At 42.3% G+C, this 17912-nt stretch overlaps 1 protein-coding gene across 1 annotated transcript in view; it reads left to right on the top strand.

Moving 5' to 3' along the window:
- Positions 1–17912, top strand: part of agmo (alkylglycerol monooxygenase) — a 77382-nt gene that overhangs the window by 3140 nt on the left and 56330 nt on the right. The window contains exons 2-3 of the mRNA XM_039807065.1: positions 2911–3041; positions 3869–4020. Coding sequence (XP_039662999.1) covers positions 2911–3041; positions 3869–4020 — 283 coding nt within the window. The remainder of the gene's footprint in view (positions 1–2910; positions 3042–3868; positions 4021–17912) is intronic.

The following is a 17912-nucleotide window of genomic DNA, read 5'->3' as shown; positions in this document are numbered from 1 at the left end:
TTTGCTTAGTGCTTACCATTTGTTTTCTCATAACTAGTTACTAAATGTAATCCATTCATTACAAGTGTTGGAAAGTAGAATGTTGTCATTTGAACTTTTGTTTTCGCCAGAAAAAAAAAAGATCATGTAGCATCTTGTGTGCAAATAGCTGCTAATTAAAATTAAAAACATCCTATGCATGTTTTATTGGAGCACACATTGGTCAGCCATATTGCGCAGCATGTTGGAAATACAGAAAAAAATCTTATTTTTGACAAAGAGGAACTTCTTAATTCACTTAAATTAAAGTAATGATCTCAAAGATTTTGTATTTATATAAATGTCTGTTAAGTCACTATCTAGCCTATTACTGAACTAGGTAACACAATGGCGATATGGCCCACTGATGAAAGCCCTTGCATTTGCAGTATTTCAAACTGGGTGTCAACTTTAGATGCCCGACATGTGTCGTCATCCAAAGTTGTCTCTGCAGTTTAATGGGCATTAACTCTGTCTGTTAAAGTGATGGTTCGGAGCAATTCACCATAGGGTCCATTGCACCATGACCTCGAGCCAAACACCCCCCCAGAAGCTTTTTTCACCTGGGTCTAACATTGGGAGAGTTAGCGTAGAGTAGCGTTATCAGCTGAATAGCTTAGCGCAGGGGCTAACGGACCCACGTTTGTATCTCGTAAATTACCCCACTAATAATGCGCGAGAAATGATACCAAGCGTCTACAAAGGTGATACAAATAGGTTATGCTCCATAAAACGATGGATTGGAAAGTTTGTAAGTACACCAGAAGTTTATATAAATAACACTTGCCTGCTGGCTTCTGCTCTCTGCTGTTGTTGCTGCTGTAAGACGAGTGCTTAGGGCCGTCGACAAATTACATCACCGAAAAAAGATGCAACAAAAATATTTATTAATTTAACTTTTTTTTTAAAGTAAGTGCTGTAGTATAACTAGCAGGAGACAAGTAATAATTGAGGTAAGTTTGGAGACATTACCTTATTTAATTATTGAATTAATAAATATGTTTGTTGTAACTCTTTTCGGTGTAGTAATTTGTAGACGGCCCTAAGCACTCCGTCTAACTGCAGGTAGCAGCAGCAGAGAGCAGGCAGAGGCCAGTGTTCAACTTCTGGGTCACAAACTTTCCAATCCATCGTTTTTATGCGTTTGGTATCATTTCGGATTAGTGGGGTAATTGTAAAACATGGCGTTAACCCCTGGCTAAGCTATTCGCTTTTTCTATCTACCGACGGAAGTCTGGTGTTTCTCGAGGTCATGTTGAAAAGACCTCTAGTAATATTACTCCGAACCATCACTTTAATTAAACACTTCATTTCCTGCATTCTGGTGAATTTGTATGCACCTAGTTCTACCTTTTTCTGAATCAATGTATGCTGCAAATATCTCCATGTAAAGGGAAACAGATTACAATCCAAACATAAAAACATAATGGAATATATTGAAGTAAGGCTCTGAGGCATTCTGTATTGCTTTCAACTATTTATTCTCCTTTGGATGAACTTTTCTAATTATATCTGAGTCAGCACACATGTAGCCTAGGCATCATTTACTCCTTCCTCCTGTTTTGCGTCTTTTGTTGTTAATGTATTAATAAACCCCTGGACTGTAATATTTCAGATGTGTTTGAAACATGTCCAAAACTTTGTGCACATTCAAAATACAGTATATCTGTGTTCTCTGTGATTTGGAGCAGTTGTGATATTTTGAGAAAAATAAAGTTATAGTAGGCTATTACAAGAATAAAGTCACTATATTTCAAAAAATAATCTATAGGCTACATGCACCATAGTCTGCTGTGCATTATGTGATTGCTCTGCTGATAAGGTAGATCTCAGACCTTCTGACAGACACAGAGCCCCGCTTCGGTGTCTGAATGAGACAAATAGTTTAGCTAGGGAAGTGGCTGTACGCTGCTATACATCGGATGTGGAAACCCGAAACTACTGCAGAAATACACAGAGCACAAATGCAACACATCTACTCAGTGACAAGCAATTCAAAATCGGGACTGTCCCGGTCAAACCGGGACGTCTGCCCTATGCTAACAACAACTTTAAGCTGAGGATTAAACTTTAGAAACCTGAAAATACATTCAGCAGTTTTAAATCGGTGTAGTTTCGAGTTAGATGAATTTGACAACGTTGCCGCTGCATTTTGTTTTGTTCCCAATTTGAATGACAAAGCATTCTGAATTTGGTGGCTGAGGTTCATGCCATTTCAAACTTGCAATTTGGAAGAATACTTCCAGAATTTCAATAAGCAGTGTGCCAAGCGTAACAGCCCCAGCCTTCTGGAACAAAAAAATGGTAATTAGCAAACTTGCACAGCAGAGAAGGACCTCTAAGTAAAAAATAAATAGAGATTTTTTTCCTTCTTAGATTTAATCATTCTTAAAAGGTCAGCTAGCAAGCTTTACCTGCTAGCACAACGTCATTTTGGCTACTTAAGCTAACAGACTAACTTAACGCTATCTCTATTACTTTGTTTTGCTGTACTTTATCAGTGAACATCAAGACAACTAACTTTCATAGTGTGGTTTGTTTGCACTGATGAGATCATTTCTTCCACCAGTGCAGTTCTGCTCAGAAAAATGTTTGTGATCGCCAATACGCTGTGGCTTGACCAGTTGCTCCAGTCTGGTACAGTGAAACAAACAGCACGGATCACAAAACATGAAAGTCCTGCAAGCTTTTAGCTCATCTGCCAAGACAAATATCCAAGCTCAACGCAACTGCTAAAAGCAACAGTGGACTTGAAACTGTCTTGTTTTCACAGTTTGTTATAGTGCTGAATCATGATTCTTTGTGTGTGTGTGTGTGTGTATGTGTATGTGTGTGTGTGTGTGTGTGTGTGTGTGTGTGTGTGTGTGTGTGTGTGTGTGTGTGTGTGTGTAGGCCACTCCTTTCTTTGTAGGGCTGATGGTGCTGGAGCTAGTGGTGGGCGTGCTGAAGACAGGAGCCTCAGTGGTCACCATCAGTGATGGAGTCACCTCAATATCTGCTGGAATGATCTCCAGACTCCCACTGTGAGTGTTTAGGCAGCTCATAGTCGGGTCATACTTTATAAAAAAATAAAAAAATAAAAAAGTAATGTGCTACTTGATTTGATCTTTTTTTATCACACATTTGTGTCTTTATCGTAGCTGCCTTTCCTGTTTCCAATAAAAAATAAATGGCATCCGCGTGATTAGTGTAGATCAGAAACGCTTTTTTTGATTGTTGTAACTGCTGTTAAAAGGACCATAACCTTGTCCATAGTGAGGTGATGTGATGTCACCAAGTACATTGTACATTGTGTTATTCAGTTATAGTAGCATTATTGTGGAAAGCACCATAACCAATTTCATCATAATTTGTTATTTGCTGGTATGATTTATACAGTACGTATGCAGGAAATAGCATACTTAAATGTGTGCTAGAGCTGCAAAGAATAATCGATAAGTTGTCAACTATTAAATTAATTGCCAACTATTTTGATAATCGATTCATCAGTTGAGTCCTTTTTTTATAATTTCTTTTTTTTTTTTACATTCTCTGATTCCAGCTTGTTAAATGTGAATACGTTCTAGTTTCTTCTCTCCTCTATGACAGTAAACTGAATATCTTTGAGTTGTGGACAAAACAAGACATTTGAGGACGTCATCTCTGATTGACATTTTTCACCATTTTCTGACATTTGATAGATCAAACAACTAATTGATTAATCGAGAAAATAATCAACAGAATAATCAACTATGAAAATTGTACGTTAGTTGCAGCCCTAATGTGCTACAGTACAACTGTAACATGAACAGCATATTGTACTAACACACTGTAGACTGACATAGAGCTCTGACTGTCCCTCCCCCCTCAGTTTGTTAATGAGAGGCTGTGAGCTGACTGGTTACATGTACTTGTGGAACTATTACCGCCTGGTGGAGCTGCCGTGGGACTCTGCCTGGACCTGGTGGTTCACCTTCCTTGGCACGGACTTCTGCTACTACTGGGTCCACCGCTTTGCTCACGGTACCAGCACAAGACACTCACACTGATGTACACAACCCACAAAGCAGGATATAGGTATTCACAGCAGTAGTAAAGTATCAGTCACTGTGTGGTTTATGCACTGCGTATTAAGCCCAGTTCAGACCAAAGATTTACGTCGAGACAAAACCGTTTTAAATGATGCAGGGAAAAGTTGCAGCGGTCTGAACCGGCCCGTCTCAGCTCGACTCAAGCTAGCTGATGGTGTTGCTTGCGACTCAGCTTGTCGAGTCACCAGAGGCTGGTTTTAGAACGTAAGGGACGTCACCTGTTTCAACAGCCAATAGCAAAGTCAGCTGGTAAAGTCAGCTATTAACCATAGAAATAAAATGATCCATAATCCATCGTATTTCTATGTTACAAACCGTCAACTGGTTGAAATCGTAGAGTTTTAGACGGAGGCTCAATGAGCGCCCTTGAGCAGGGTATGTGGTTAAGCGAGCTAGAGAGTGATTAAAGAGAGGGAGCGACGTTAGAACAAAGCCGTGAAGGACTTCCGGTGGCAACATGATGGAGTAAGTCGCATTTCCCCTCGCTCCCTTCTTCTTAATTTTTGACCTTCTTTACAGTCCAGCCAAAGCGCTGCAACTAGCCATTTATATTTTACTATATTTGGCAACACCTCGCCACGACGAGAGGATGTCCAGCAAGTCGAAGAAAGACGACCCAAAGAAGGGTGATTCGCTGCCGATCGCTGTGGTATCAACGCTAACGGCTATGCTAGCTGAGCACAAGGCCTCACTTTTGGCTGAGTTCAAGTCTTTCTTCCAAGCCAAATTCAACATGGCGTTTTCCAAACTCGAGGCAAGGCTGGATAATATCCAGACTACTATATTGGATCACCAACAGTATATTTAATCATTAGAGACATTCGCCAACACCACAAGCCAAGACATGAAACCGTGGAGGCCGAGCTAGCTGCGGTGTCTGAGGTGAACGCTTGGCTACAAGCTAAACTCATCGATCTGGAGAACAGAACCCGTCGAAACAACGTAAGAATAGTCGGCCTCCCTGAAAACAATGAAGGTTCTCAACCGATGGCTTTTTTCTCTCAATTTCTAGTTGAGGTTCTTGGCAGATAAATACTGGAATCAGCCCCGGAGCTGGGCCGAGCACACTGAGCGCTAGCTCCGAAGCCAGGCCCAGGCGGGAAGTCCCAGGCTGTCGTGATGCGGTTCCACAGATTTCAGGTCCGGGAGTTGGTTGCACGTGAGGCTCGAAGGCTTCGGGGCAAGCTGAAATACAAGGGTTCTCCGAACCACATGTTTGAGGATTAGTCCACCGAGGTGGTCGAGCAACGCTCCGCATACCGAGATGTGATGAAAGAACTCTACAACCTGTGCCTTAGCCCCTCTCTGGCCAGGCTGTTCATTAGGACCGGAGAAGGGCTGAAACGCCAACTCACTTCCCCTAAGGCTGCTCAGGATTTCATCTCTTCTCACTAACACTGGCCCCACTAAGAGCGACAAGATTATGGCCCACTTGCAACAGCTCAAATGTGACGGATTTTTTTATCCAAGAGACCCACCTCCACAACAGGGAGGTCACACGGCTAAAAAGGGGCTGGGTTGGGGCCAGGGGCACCGCCATTGTGATTCGCAAAAACGTTATGTTTGAACCAGGAAAAACGGTGTCGGACCCTGATGGTCGCTTTGTTGTAGTCGCCGGCAAACTGCAACACACACCTGTCATTTTGGCCAGCGTCTATGGCCCCAACTGGGGTGACTGCTCATTTGTATCCAAATTTTTCACATCGCTCCCAAACATCGAAAATCACCATATCATTGTGGGTGGAGACTTTGATCTGGTCCAAGATCCTATACTGGACAGATCGTCGAATAAACCGTACTCTTTAACTAAATCAGCCAAAACTCTGCATGCTTTTGCCAAACTGATCATGGAGGCACATGTTTCCCACGGCTAAAATCATTCTCTTTTTTTCCCATGTGCTTCACACCTACACTCGTATAGACTTTTTCCTCCTAGATGATAGGCTGCTCTCCAAGATCAAATCCAGCGATTACCACAGTATCGTAATATCAGATCACGCAGCAACCTCCCTTGATCTCTACTTTCACACTCAGTCTTACCCATTCAAGCAACGGAGGTTTAATTCCTCTCTACTAGCGGAGGATCACTATAAGCAATTCCTACCCTCCCAAATCACTCTATTCTTTGAGTGGAATGACTTGCCGGACAAAAACAGGTGTACTATGGGAGGCTTTGAAAGCCTATATCAGAGGACAGTTCATCTCCTTTGTCTCTTAATTTAAAAAGAGTCGAAATGTTCAGAATGGCGGACTTGCTACGGAAAATTAAGGACGGCCCGGACCCCACCCTTTACAGAGAAGGTCTTAGGCTGCAGGCAGACTTTGACATCTTATCTACGAATAAATCCAAGCTTTGTCTGATCAAATCTAGACAGCGCTTTTTTGAGTCAGGGGACAAAGCTGGGAAGCGCTGGCTCATCAGGCCAGAGCCGAGGCAACCGCATGGCTAATTCCTGCCATTAGAGCTAACTCAGGCAAGATCCACACTGATCCTGATCCTTGCAGAAGACACGCTTAATGATATAACCTTTCCCCCAAATAGACGTTGAATCCGTGAATGGCTTGGGTGGCCTTATAACCATGGCTGAGGTTCTAGGAGCCATTAACTCGCTAAAGAGCTGTAAATCCCTGGGGCAGGATGGCTTCACTGTAGAATATTATAAAACATTTTCTGCTCTCCTCGCGCCAGTTCTAAGAGATGTGTACAACAAGGCTTTTCATCATCGTCGCCTACTGGGCACCCGGTCGAAGGCCACTATCTCCCTAATTCTTAAGAAGGGGAAAGACCCCTCGCTTTGCGCCAGTTATAGACCAATCTCACTTCTCACTGTGGACCTCAAAATTCCCTCAAAGGTTATCTCACTAGATCAGACAGGGTTCATGCCTGCCCGACAGTCCTCCCACAACACTAGACGCCTACTTAACATCATCCACTCAAGTAATGACACCCCAGAAATCGTGGTGTCCCTCGACGCCTTCGACAGGGTCGAGTGGGGGTACCTGTACGAGACAATGGACAGGTTCGGCCTGGGCGACAATTTTATCCTCTTGGTCAGATTATTATATTCATTACCGATGGCCTCAGTTCAAACTAACGACACAATGTCACCCCTTTTCTCACTCCAGAGAGGTACCAGACATTCAGTTCAGTATGTATTTTGGCTACAAGCTCAACTTCCAGAAAAGCGAGCTCCTACCAATAAACTCTTTGGCTAGGCAGCTCCCACGCTCTTTATCGTTGTTTAAGTGGGCAGAGGAATGATTTTGCTACTTTTTTTTATTACTACGGCCGTATCAAACATGTTCCGCAAAAACTTCTTACCTCTGGTTGAAAAATCTGAAAGAGATTTTTGACCGCTGGTCGGTCTTACCACTCTCCCTCGTGGGCCGGATAAATTTGATTAAGATGGTTGTCCTCCCCAAATTCCTTTATCTTTTCCAACGCATCCCTGTACTAATCTTTTTTCGACAAGCTGGACAGGGCAATATCTCGATTTCTATAGGGCAGCAAACCTGCTAGGATCCAAAAGGCGATATTACAGTCGCCAAAGGCTGAGGGGTTCTGGCGCTCCCTAACTTCAGGCGATACTACTGGGCAGCTAACTTGCATAAGCTCCTGTACTGGATGAGCGACGAGTGTGCCTCGCATTTGGAAAAGGCCGGGTCGCGCCTTACGCTGTGATCGGTCCTTTGCTCTCAGCTCCCTCTGCCTCTAACATCAGTGGGCGCATGCCCGATTGTATCCCTCTACAGAAATTAGCTACTTTTTGGAGGAGCATTTTGACACCCTGATTAGAGTCTATGATTGCACTATCCCCCCTGACCCTTTGTCAGTCATTTCCTCTGACACTGACCTCCCTGTTGCACTAAGGCGGGCCCTGGCATTTACATCACTGCTAGCCCGGAGATTGATCTTGTTCAACTGGAGGCTACCATGCACCCCCCCCCCCCCACACACACACCACCGTTGGATTAAAGAGGTGCTCGACAATTTGAAGCTTGAGGAGCTCAGATATTCTCTGAAAGGCTCTAACGCGACATTCCTAAGGACATGGAACCCTTTCCTAGAACTCGTTGTCTCCCTCAGCCTATCTCCTGACTTGGAGGACTGAGCTCCTTCTGGACTGCTCTACTTGACGCCATCTGACCCCCCTGTACATCTCTTTTAATTTCTCTAACTTTTTCACTTTTATCTTTTGATGTTGTGTGCCCTTAACTGTTTGTCTGTGTGTTTGTCAGTGTGCATGGGTCTGTGTTGTGTGTCCCCATTTGTTTTGGACCTGAACTGGGTTGGTTTGTGGGTGGTAAGGGAATTGGAAGGAAGTGACACACTGTTTTCACTATGCTTTGTTCACCATGGACTGTGCTGTGTGTCACTTACTGTGAAAAATTTAAATAAAAACAAATCACTACTATAAATGTAACTGTTTCTTGCTATCACTATCCTCATTCATATTTTAGGACGCTAGAAATTACATCTAGCTGAAAAGTCGGAAGTAAGAACAGAAAGTACAGAGAGTCGATGCTATGGAGACGATACACTTGCAAGTTTTACTCGTCTTATCGCAAATCATCGGTCTAAACTGGGCTTTATATAAAAACAGGTAGGCACCTCCGGAGCTTTAGTAGCAAACTCAAACATTTCAAGCATCAGCAATGTAACTTTTGTAATAAACGCTTTTGTTCCTGGAAATAGCCTGGTCCCAAATAGGTACCTGTTAGCAAACGACGTGTATACTCTGGCATTGCTAGGGGACACAACTATGTCACGGCAGGTGTATTGCTCAGGAGCAAAGGAAGCCCAGTGTCGAGCGTGAAGTTGTTTGCATGAGAAAAGCTGCAAGCAGCAATTACATGGGCCAAGCAATTGGACCGTTGTGAACAGACCTGTTTTGAACAGGAATGACACTACTACTAACAAAAAACTACAAAGCCAGCTGATGATAAATGGTTGCAAAATCTTGATTTAGTTGCCATCCCTGCAGGGAGGAGCACACAAGATAGCACACACATCATGCTGTCTTGGAAGTTGCGGAGGAAGCAATTATTTTTGAGTTACATGCAGCTGGTTTCGAGCTGTGCAGATGTGAGAGGCCGTGGTCTCCAGAGGGCTATGGTCTTAACCCTGAGCTCTCACAGCAACAAGCTGTATATAGTCACCACTCTAAAGCAGCGACGTCCTGCAGCATCACTATAAAAGCAGGAATAAAAAATATATACCGGATACAGTATTTTGACAGTAGTAGCTCGACATCTTTTAAAAAGCACTCTTCCCGTGTGTGTTGGCTTAACTGATGCAGGTGCCAGATGCTCGACTGCCACACAGCACACCGGAAGAGAATTATTTATTTGTTGAAAATGTCTTTATTAGGAGTAACCCCTTGAGATGCAGCATCTCATTTTCGACGGGGGCCTTAACAGTAAATAAATAAACAGTACAATCATGATTAGACACAACAAAATGAAAACAGACAAAAAAAAAACCATCATAATCAGTCATAATCAAGTTTGAGGCAGAGTAAGAATGAAACTGGATATTCATAATATTAGAAGAGGTGTTATCATGGTATCGTAGAGGATTACGGACAGGTACAGTTGGTACTGTAATAGGAAATCAGGGCATTTTTAAAGGAGTGGAGAGATAGAATGGATTGAATGTTTACAGGTAGATTATTCCATTATTCCAATTTGGGGCCTGCACTGATGTTTATTTGTGTCAGTGGCACATCAAGCCAGAAGCTAAACAGAAGCTGTGTGTTTAAAATGTCTCGCCAAGAACTGCCCGACATGATTTTGAGGTGACTGAGAACATTGCGTCAGGATGCTCTGTGAGTTGGAGCCTCTATAGAGAGCCGAAGGCCCTCCTCTACCAGTGGACCACCATGGGACTTTATTTCAGAAAAATATTTGCGGTAGGGAATAGGGAGAGAAAAATAATTATATTGATCCAGTTTGAATAGAGCCATGGATTACACATACTGTATGATGTTGGCAATTTAAAAGATAATTATGCAAGTGAAGGAAGTAACTGTTTGTCTTAAAACTGTGGTAATACGTAATTGAAAAGACAACACATTTCAAAGTCCCATGGGTGACATCTCCCACAAGCTACAATGTCTGTGTGTTTTGTACCGGGGATGTAACAGTACTCACACAAACAACAGATCTAGCTTGTTCTTGATAAAAAGATGCTGGATAGGGGCGGCCTGGAAACTCACTTTGTTGAGCGTGCGCCCCATGTACTAAGTCTCGGTCCTTACTGCAGAGGCCCGGGTTCGATTCCGATCCGTGGTCCTCTGCTGCATGTCATCCCCCTCTCTCTCTCCCCCTTTTCCTATCTTCAGCTGTCCCATCAAATAAAGGCCAAATAAGCCCAAAAAAGATTCTTAAAAAAAAAGAAAAAGATGCTGGATAAAACACATCAAGTAAGATAACTTTACATGTGGAACGTAGCTAAGCTAGCTAACTAGCAAACAAGCCGAGCATCAAGCGGGGGGACGTAAATTGCACGAGACGAGATACAGTATGTAGTTCACTGAGCGGTTTCACACAAAACTAAGTGGTACTGTGTGATAAACCTACGACAAACTGTGACTTTCTTCACTTGCAAAATGTTCTTTTCAATTGACGGACATTGTATGTGTTCACGGCTCAATTCAAACAGGATCAGGGGCGCTCCTCCTGTGTCTCTGTGCTGGCCTGGTAATGTCCTTATATGTGTGTATGTGCAAGACAAAGACCAAGGACAGTGAATGGATCACTTGTCGTGCATTGGCATTAACAAATCAATACTTGTAGCTGTGCGCCCTTGAAACCAAAACTAACTGAAAGTAAACTCAATATGAACTTTATCGACTTTTCGACAAATAGTTTCAGCCATAATCAAAATAAAAAAAAAAGATGCCAATACATTGAAGTCGTTGTTGCTAGAATAACTTTTTTTCTTACAACAAACATTTTTCTATCAACAAATTTTCCAATTAAGAAGAAGAAAATCCCTGTACTTCCTTTTGCTTATTTTGTTCGTTTTCTGTATCTGCATGTCTTTTTGTTTAATATTAGATGTATTTTTTGTAGTTTTCTTGGTGAATATGTCAAATTGTGTAATGTCTAGGTCGTTTTGTGACAGAATCAAACCAAATGAAAGCCAATACCTCAGTTGGAAAAAAACTTGGCATGCTGCCGTTGAAGCAAACTGGGGTGGATCCCTTTTTGTTAGTCATCCGTCATTAATTTGAGTCTGATTAATCATGTAAACAAAGCTCCAGAGTTTTGATAATCTAGGAAACCAGGCTAGGCAGCACACATTGGTTTTCCATGTGTGTGACCTTATTTTTAGAATTCCAGCTGTAATGTGTGTCCCAATGAAGCGTGTGTTCCTGCCATTCCTGCCCTCATTGTCTGACGATGCAGAGGAATGACGCTCACAGTATCACGTATCCGCTCGGTTTATTTGGTCGGAATTCTTTTATTTTTGAACTGCAGAATCATTTTTACATCTCAAAAAGAAAAAAAAAAAAACGTTCCACTTACTTTCATTTCCTCTCCTTCCAGCCCTTTGCCGTTGTTATTATGGAACGTTTTGGGCTCGCAGATAATTGTCTGGTGCTGAGTGCCCGCAGCGCTCACTCAGGATATAAGCTTTTCCCCTTGTTACCAAACTGAAGCGGTTCTCCCAGAACCGCAGGACGGGCTCAGCACGGTCTTCACTCGTCACTCTGGTCAGCCGAGGTCACATCGGTCAACTTGATTTTGACCTCCGGCTTTTTCTAGAGCAAGGTTCAACCAAAACCTTCCAGTGTGTGGGATGGATGTTGCTTATACTGAAGCACTGAGGAATGAGGCAGATGTAGGATGAGGGTAGAAAGTATTTTTCAGCAGTTTAATGAGTGTCAAATTGTCATGTAACGCTGCTCTAGGAGTCTTATTTTATTGCACTCATATCTCGGAACAGTTTTACAAGCTTGCCGGTTTTTGCCTCAAAACACGTGTTATAAATCTTAAAATTGCATAATAAGGGAAGGATTACAATAGAAAACTGCAAAAAGAGGCAAAAGTGACATCCTCTGCTGGGAAATACGAGCCCTTATTAGCCTCAGTGTAGAATATCATTTTTAGTTTGACCAGTTTTATGGCCCTTTGTTTCCCTCTCATGACTTCCACATGAAAGGACAGCTCGAAGATAATTAAGTGGAAAGTGCTTTGAAAGGTCGTCAGCCTGTGCAGATGCCATCTACACGGAGGAGACATTACCGCTTGGCCTTGCTCTTGCCAGACGCTGTGATCTTGGAGATAACAACAGATTGAAAGGAAAGAGGGCTGCCCATGTCTGCAGGCTTTTGGATGGAATTCAGGATTCTGCATTGACAGAAATATTAGCAAAAAGCATGTGAATACACCATATTTGTGGCCTTTGTTTGGCATTAGGGTCTGCATAGACAGACACCAGAGGCAAATGAGGCTCCACACTTCAAACATTCGAATGATCTTTGTGCACACAGAGGCAAATGAAATGCTTGTTTATCTAACCTCTTTATATCAGTAATTGCTTAAACTCTTATCACTGGTGCATGTCTCAGAATCAATAAACTGCAGCTTTAGTGAGTCCTACTTTCATAATGATCCTTTGTTGCTGCGTTTTTTTTCAAGTTTTCATTTTGCTGACAGATTGCTAGAAAGTGTATCTCCTCTAACCCCTGAAATAATATGACCCTTGCTCGCATTTAACCACCACTTAACCACATATTCTAAACACAGTGGTTCAATAACCTGGTGACTGACGAAAATAGAAAATAAATTTCGCCCACATTTTGTCTGCTGCCTTCCCTGTCAGACAGACTATATATGTCCAAAACTTTCCTATTCTGAACCGGTCTGGAACCAGATGGTGAGCAGGAGGCCGACTTGGTTCGGATGCGGCCATGTTGTTGACAGGCCTGTTGATTCTGTTTATTCTACCCTCATATCGCAAGCGCCACTAATAGCAGCTCTGCTCTCGGGCGGCATCTATATCCAGGCATGCCAGCCAGGCTGAGGCCATTAATCAACCAGTCAGCTGTCCGTACTCTGATTATATGTGAGGTAATGCAGTTACGGTGCAGTCGTCTCCCCATGCTGACTGCTGCTGCTCTGTGTTACACTTATAGCTCAGATTCATCAGAGAATCACTTAAAGGCTAGGGTTGGGCATCGTTTTGATTTTAACAATTCTGATTCTAGTTCCGATTCTTCCGGTGGTTTACAGTTTTACCGGACTTTTTCAATGTAAAGTAAAGCCACACTAGAGTGCCGCTTACTGTGCTCCATGGCTGCAACACAACAAGCCTGGAAATATGGTGGCTGCTACGGAAAACATGCGCATGTTCAATTTGGAACCCATGATCAGATACAAAACCATATTTTCCAAACAATTCCAATAAATAAACGATTCCATTGAAATCGTAATTTTTGAAACGATTCCAAGATGGAACCGGTTCTCGATGCCCAATCCTATTAAAGGCCCTGGGAAATGGTAGCATTACTTCCTTAATGTGATGTGTTGAAACTGGATAGTGAGGGATTGATTTTAAGTGTAAACCAATCAGCTGCTAGTTATTGAGAGTTAGGCAGTTTGATCCGACTGGAAAGGCAGAAATCTGAGATTGTTGAAAGATTTGTGATGCCGTTTGGTTTTGCTTTACCCGTCAGTGCAGATTGTTGACGGTCATGAGAGGAACATGGAGAATTCTTTGGACGACAATCAAACACTGTGGTCTAAGTTTGTACTCGAAGACACATCGGCCAATTTAGAGCTTCAGCGATCAAACCCAGCAACATTTTAAACCAAAATCCCACACTGACTGCTGCTATGACACATTTACAAACCGACCAATAAGAATACAACATGAAATGATCCAGAATACTCTGGAAGTTGGCATAATGCTACTTCTAAAAACATTTTCCCTCTTTTCTCGCAGTGACGTGCTCCATACGTCTCCTCATCCCCTTTTAAGACTCCTCAAAGCATAGCAAGGCATCGCAAGTGCCAGCGCTATAGCCAGTGTTGGGAAAGTTCACTTTCTACATGAACTAGTTCAAAGTTCAGTTCACAAATTTTAAAATGAACTAGTTCTGTTCATAGTTCATACTTCAAAATTTTCCAAAAAATTAACTAGTTCATAGTTCTTTTTTTCCATCAACCCATGAACTATTGTTCAATGAACGCGTTCAGGCACAACACTGGCTATAGCCAACACTTATTGTTTCCCTACATTTTCAAAACACGGAAGCAGTGCTGATAGATGACTCCAGTTGATGTCTCTGTTTGAATCTGGGTATTATTTTTCGCATCGCTACAACAGATTATTTGACATGCCTCAAAATCTATATCGTACAGTCCGAAATTGTTGTTATCGCACAGTCTGAAAGGGCCTTTAATTTAAAATTTTTGGTATCGTGACACCCCTATTACATATGTAATAGGGGTGTCACGATACCAAAAATTCAGTAGTCGGTGCCAATACCAGTAAAATAACACAATTCTCTATGCCGATTTCAATACCACGGTACTTTAACTTGAAACATGAACTTCTTTATTAAAATATTTGAAAAATATCAAAATGTCATAACAAGACATAGAAAACATGTGCAATAGAGCATAGAATAACATAATAAAGTGCAATGAATGGTCATAGTGCAACAACTAGTATCCCCAGACACATTCCAGACTTCCAGGCATCTTTTCAAAAGGTACTGTGCAAAAACTACAACAGTGTTTCTAACAGTTGTGTGACCAGAGACGTTACAAACCCCGCCTGAAGAACAGGTAGCTAAGCATTAGCTTCAGGCTAATTTATCACGGCTACAAGGGACGGCCATTTTATGTCATTTCAACATACTCACATTGAATTATATAGATAGAGTACCCGAGTTGTTACTTGCAAAAACAATTGAGACACTGCCAGTAAAGTGATCCCGACTGGTCCTGGCTAACCGTGGCTAACGCCGCCATGCTAACCCTGCTAACGGCTAAAGTTACCGGCTAAAGTTACCACGGCTGTTTACAGCGTGTAGCCTGTTCAGCGGCCGTAGCCGACAACGGTGAGTTATTTGAAGCCAAGAGAGGGGGGCTGTAAATCAGGAAGAGAGGACCGTGAGTTTGCAGTGAACATGCCGTTTTTTAGGTTGGGTAGAGTCGAGTTGACTCTCGTATGTACCGGAAGTAGAAAGACATGACTTCGGCCACTCGTCTCCTTCTTCTGATGGATCGACTGGAACATATACTAGCAACGATGCTGCTAACACTGGCATCGTTGCTAACGGTGCCTACGGTGCTTCAAAAAAGTGGCCATCGTCGGTGTTTTGTAATTTTAGAACCGGAAGGTATCTGTAGTATCGGTTCTCATGACATCCCTAATATGTAATATATAAATGTATTATATATTGATATATTCGTGGGAATATGCAGTTTTAAATACAACAATATACAATAATACAACAATGAAAATAGAAATCGGGAAGGTGGCAGCCAAAGAAATGAATATAGGGCTAATATATAATATAAGTGACATCAGTGGCTCCCCTTCTTTCAGAATACTAGCTCTGTATATGATATGTGAATGAGTTAAAGTTAATAACAGTTGTGTGACAGTGGTAAAATAAGTTGTTTTGGGCAATATAAAAGTATATGAAAACATGTATGGACAGGAAGTTCCTTCAAAAGTTTAAAAACTGTAAAAACAGAGTTTTTTTGTGATTGTTGCGGGCAAAAATCCTTGATTATGCGGCACGTTTTCTTAAAAAATGCGATGGAATATGCTGGATATTTATGAAATTTTATGCGATGAAATTGCGGGAACTTGCAAAAAAATGCGGGAACTTGCAAAAAACTGCGGTTTGATGAAAAAGAGAAGAAAAAGTGATTCCCCCAACACCCTGCTTTTTTTAAACTTAATTTCCAAAAATTGTTTACGGATATTCAGTCATTGCAATAAGTAAACAAATAAGATACAAAAATATATACAAATAATATAATATTAAAGTAAAAATAAAAGTAATAGTCTAAACAGAGGGAAATAAAAGATACAAAAGAGACAGACTTTCAAAAATCGTTAATAATATAGACAGCAGGAGCACTTAAACAAAGAAATTTGAGTAGACATTAAGATAGGTTTCTTATTGGATACCAACTTAAGAGACTCAAAGTACAACATGTCAAATTCAACCTCCAACACCTGCTTTTCGATGATGTTCACGTGGCGTAATTACGTCACTTCATAACGTTCCCATGGCAACAGGGGAAAATGTCTGAACTTGTTAGTAAATGCGAAGCATTTTTTCAACTTTCTGCTAAGATATATGTGACTTTTTTGCAACGAAAATGCGGGGATTATGAAATCATGCAAGCACCGCATATTTTGCGCGGAAATCTGCAATTTATGCGGCGAAAGTGCGGCATATTTGAAAAAATGCGGCCCCCACATGAATATGCAGACTTTGGCTGATTATGCATTGAATTATGCGATCGCATAATCGCGTTTTTCTGGAGGGACTGATTCCAAAAATTGGAGCAGAAAATAAGGTATACCCACAGAAGTTTTGGAAATCAGTTTGTCCCTGTTGAGACGACCCTCAGCTCCCTCATGTCCCCCTTTTTTAATGCTATCTAGCACCTTACTATATCCTCTATATCTGTTTGCTGATGTGTCCACACCCCTCCCAGTCCTTTGGCATTGCAGACAGCAGCAGTTATTAAGACAAACAGATGTGCTCAGCACTCCTCCGCTGTCCTCCGTCCCCGAGGAGACGCAGACGATGTGGATGTTATTGTTTAAAGCTCCTCCCGGCTGTGTGGCAGGGCGGAGGTGGTGGTGGGTGTGGGGGGGGGGTTAACCTGCCCCCGGGCGGCCGAGGCTCCATAAATCTTTACCGTGACGGCGAGTTCCTGGCCCGGTGCAGGTTGCAGTGCCGACAAAAGAATCCGGGCCCCCACTGTTGTTGCTGGTTCTGTCGGCATCGTTGGGTCAGGATGTGGGGTTCTCGCTCACGGCAGCAGAAGAGACCAAGTGAAAGGCCTCATGGGAGGCAGAGATAACATCAACGGTGATCTATAGGTCACTGTGCTCTCACTCTCTGTCTGCTGTGTGTGCGATGAAAGAGAGAGAACGTCTACTGAGAGAGAGAGAGACTGGTCTGTTTGAACCTAGACCACCTATGTCCACAGAGCCTGCGTGCACTGCATTTAAGCAAAGTGTAGAAAAGAAAAGTGTGTTATGATCGTTGAGAGGGTCGCTGAGCTCAGCAGAGGCCGCAGTCCGGCTGTCTGCTGCCCTCGTGTGCTCCCCTCGCTACACGGACAGACTTCCCTCTGTCAACAGCTGACAGACGGACAAACCTCCACTGATTGGAGGGAGGAAGCGTGAATATGAAGGATGAATATGAGTGGCAATGCCTCACGTGTGGATTACTTTAAGTTACACCGGTTTTTTTTCACAACCTGGGTGTCTGTTCACACCATTCATCATTTAACCTTTTTATTAAGCAATGTTAACTGGTGGGATCTATGGACGAGGTAGCACTGGTAGAAAGGAAGTTCAATAGGTCAAGGAATTATCACAAAGGTTGTAAACCAGTCCCCAGTTTTGCCAATAAAATTGGAAAATGTAAAATTACCATCAAACTATCTTTTGTAAACCTCTTATTATTATTTCTTGATTTTGCAGAGCTACAGTACTTTCTGTTACTGTAATTGTTAGAACACGATTGCACTATTGTACTGGATGTTTTGGGTGTGACATTAAGCCGAATTTTGAAACCGAAGTAACTATCTTAAAGATTCCTTATTTTA

This window comes from Perca fluviatilis, chromosome 7 (genome assembly GCF_010015445.1).
Source record: "Perca fluviatilis chromosome 7, GENO_Pfluv_1.0, whole genome shotgun sequence".
Lineage (NCBI taxonomy): Eukaryota > Metazoa > Chordata > Actinopteri > Perciformes > Percidae > Perca > Perca fluviatilis.
Note: the sequence above shows the minus strand (reverse complement) of the source record. Positions and strands in the feature narration are given on the sequence as shown.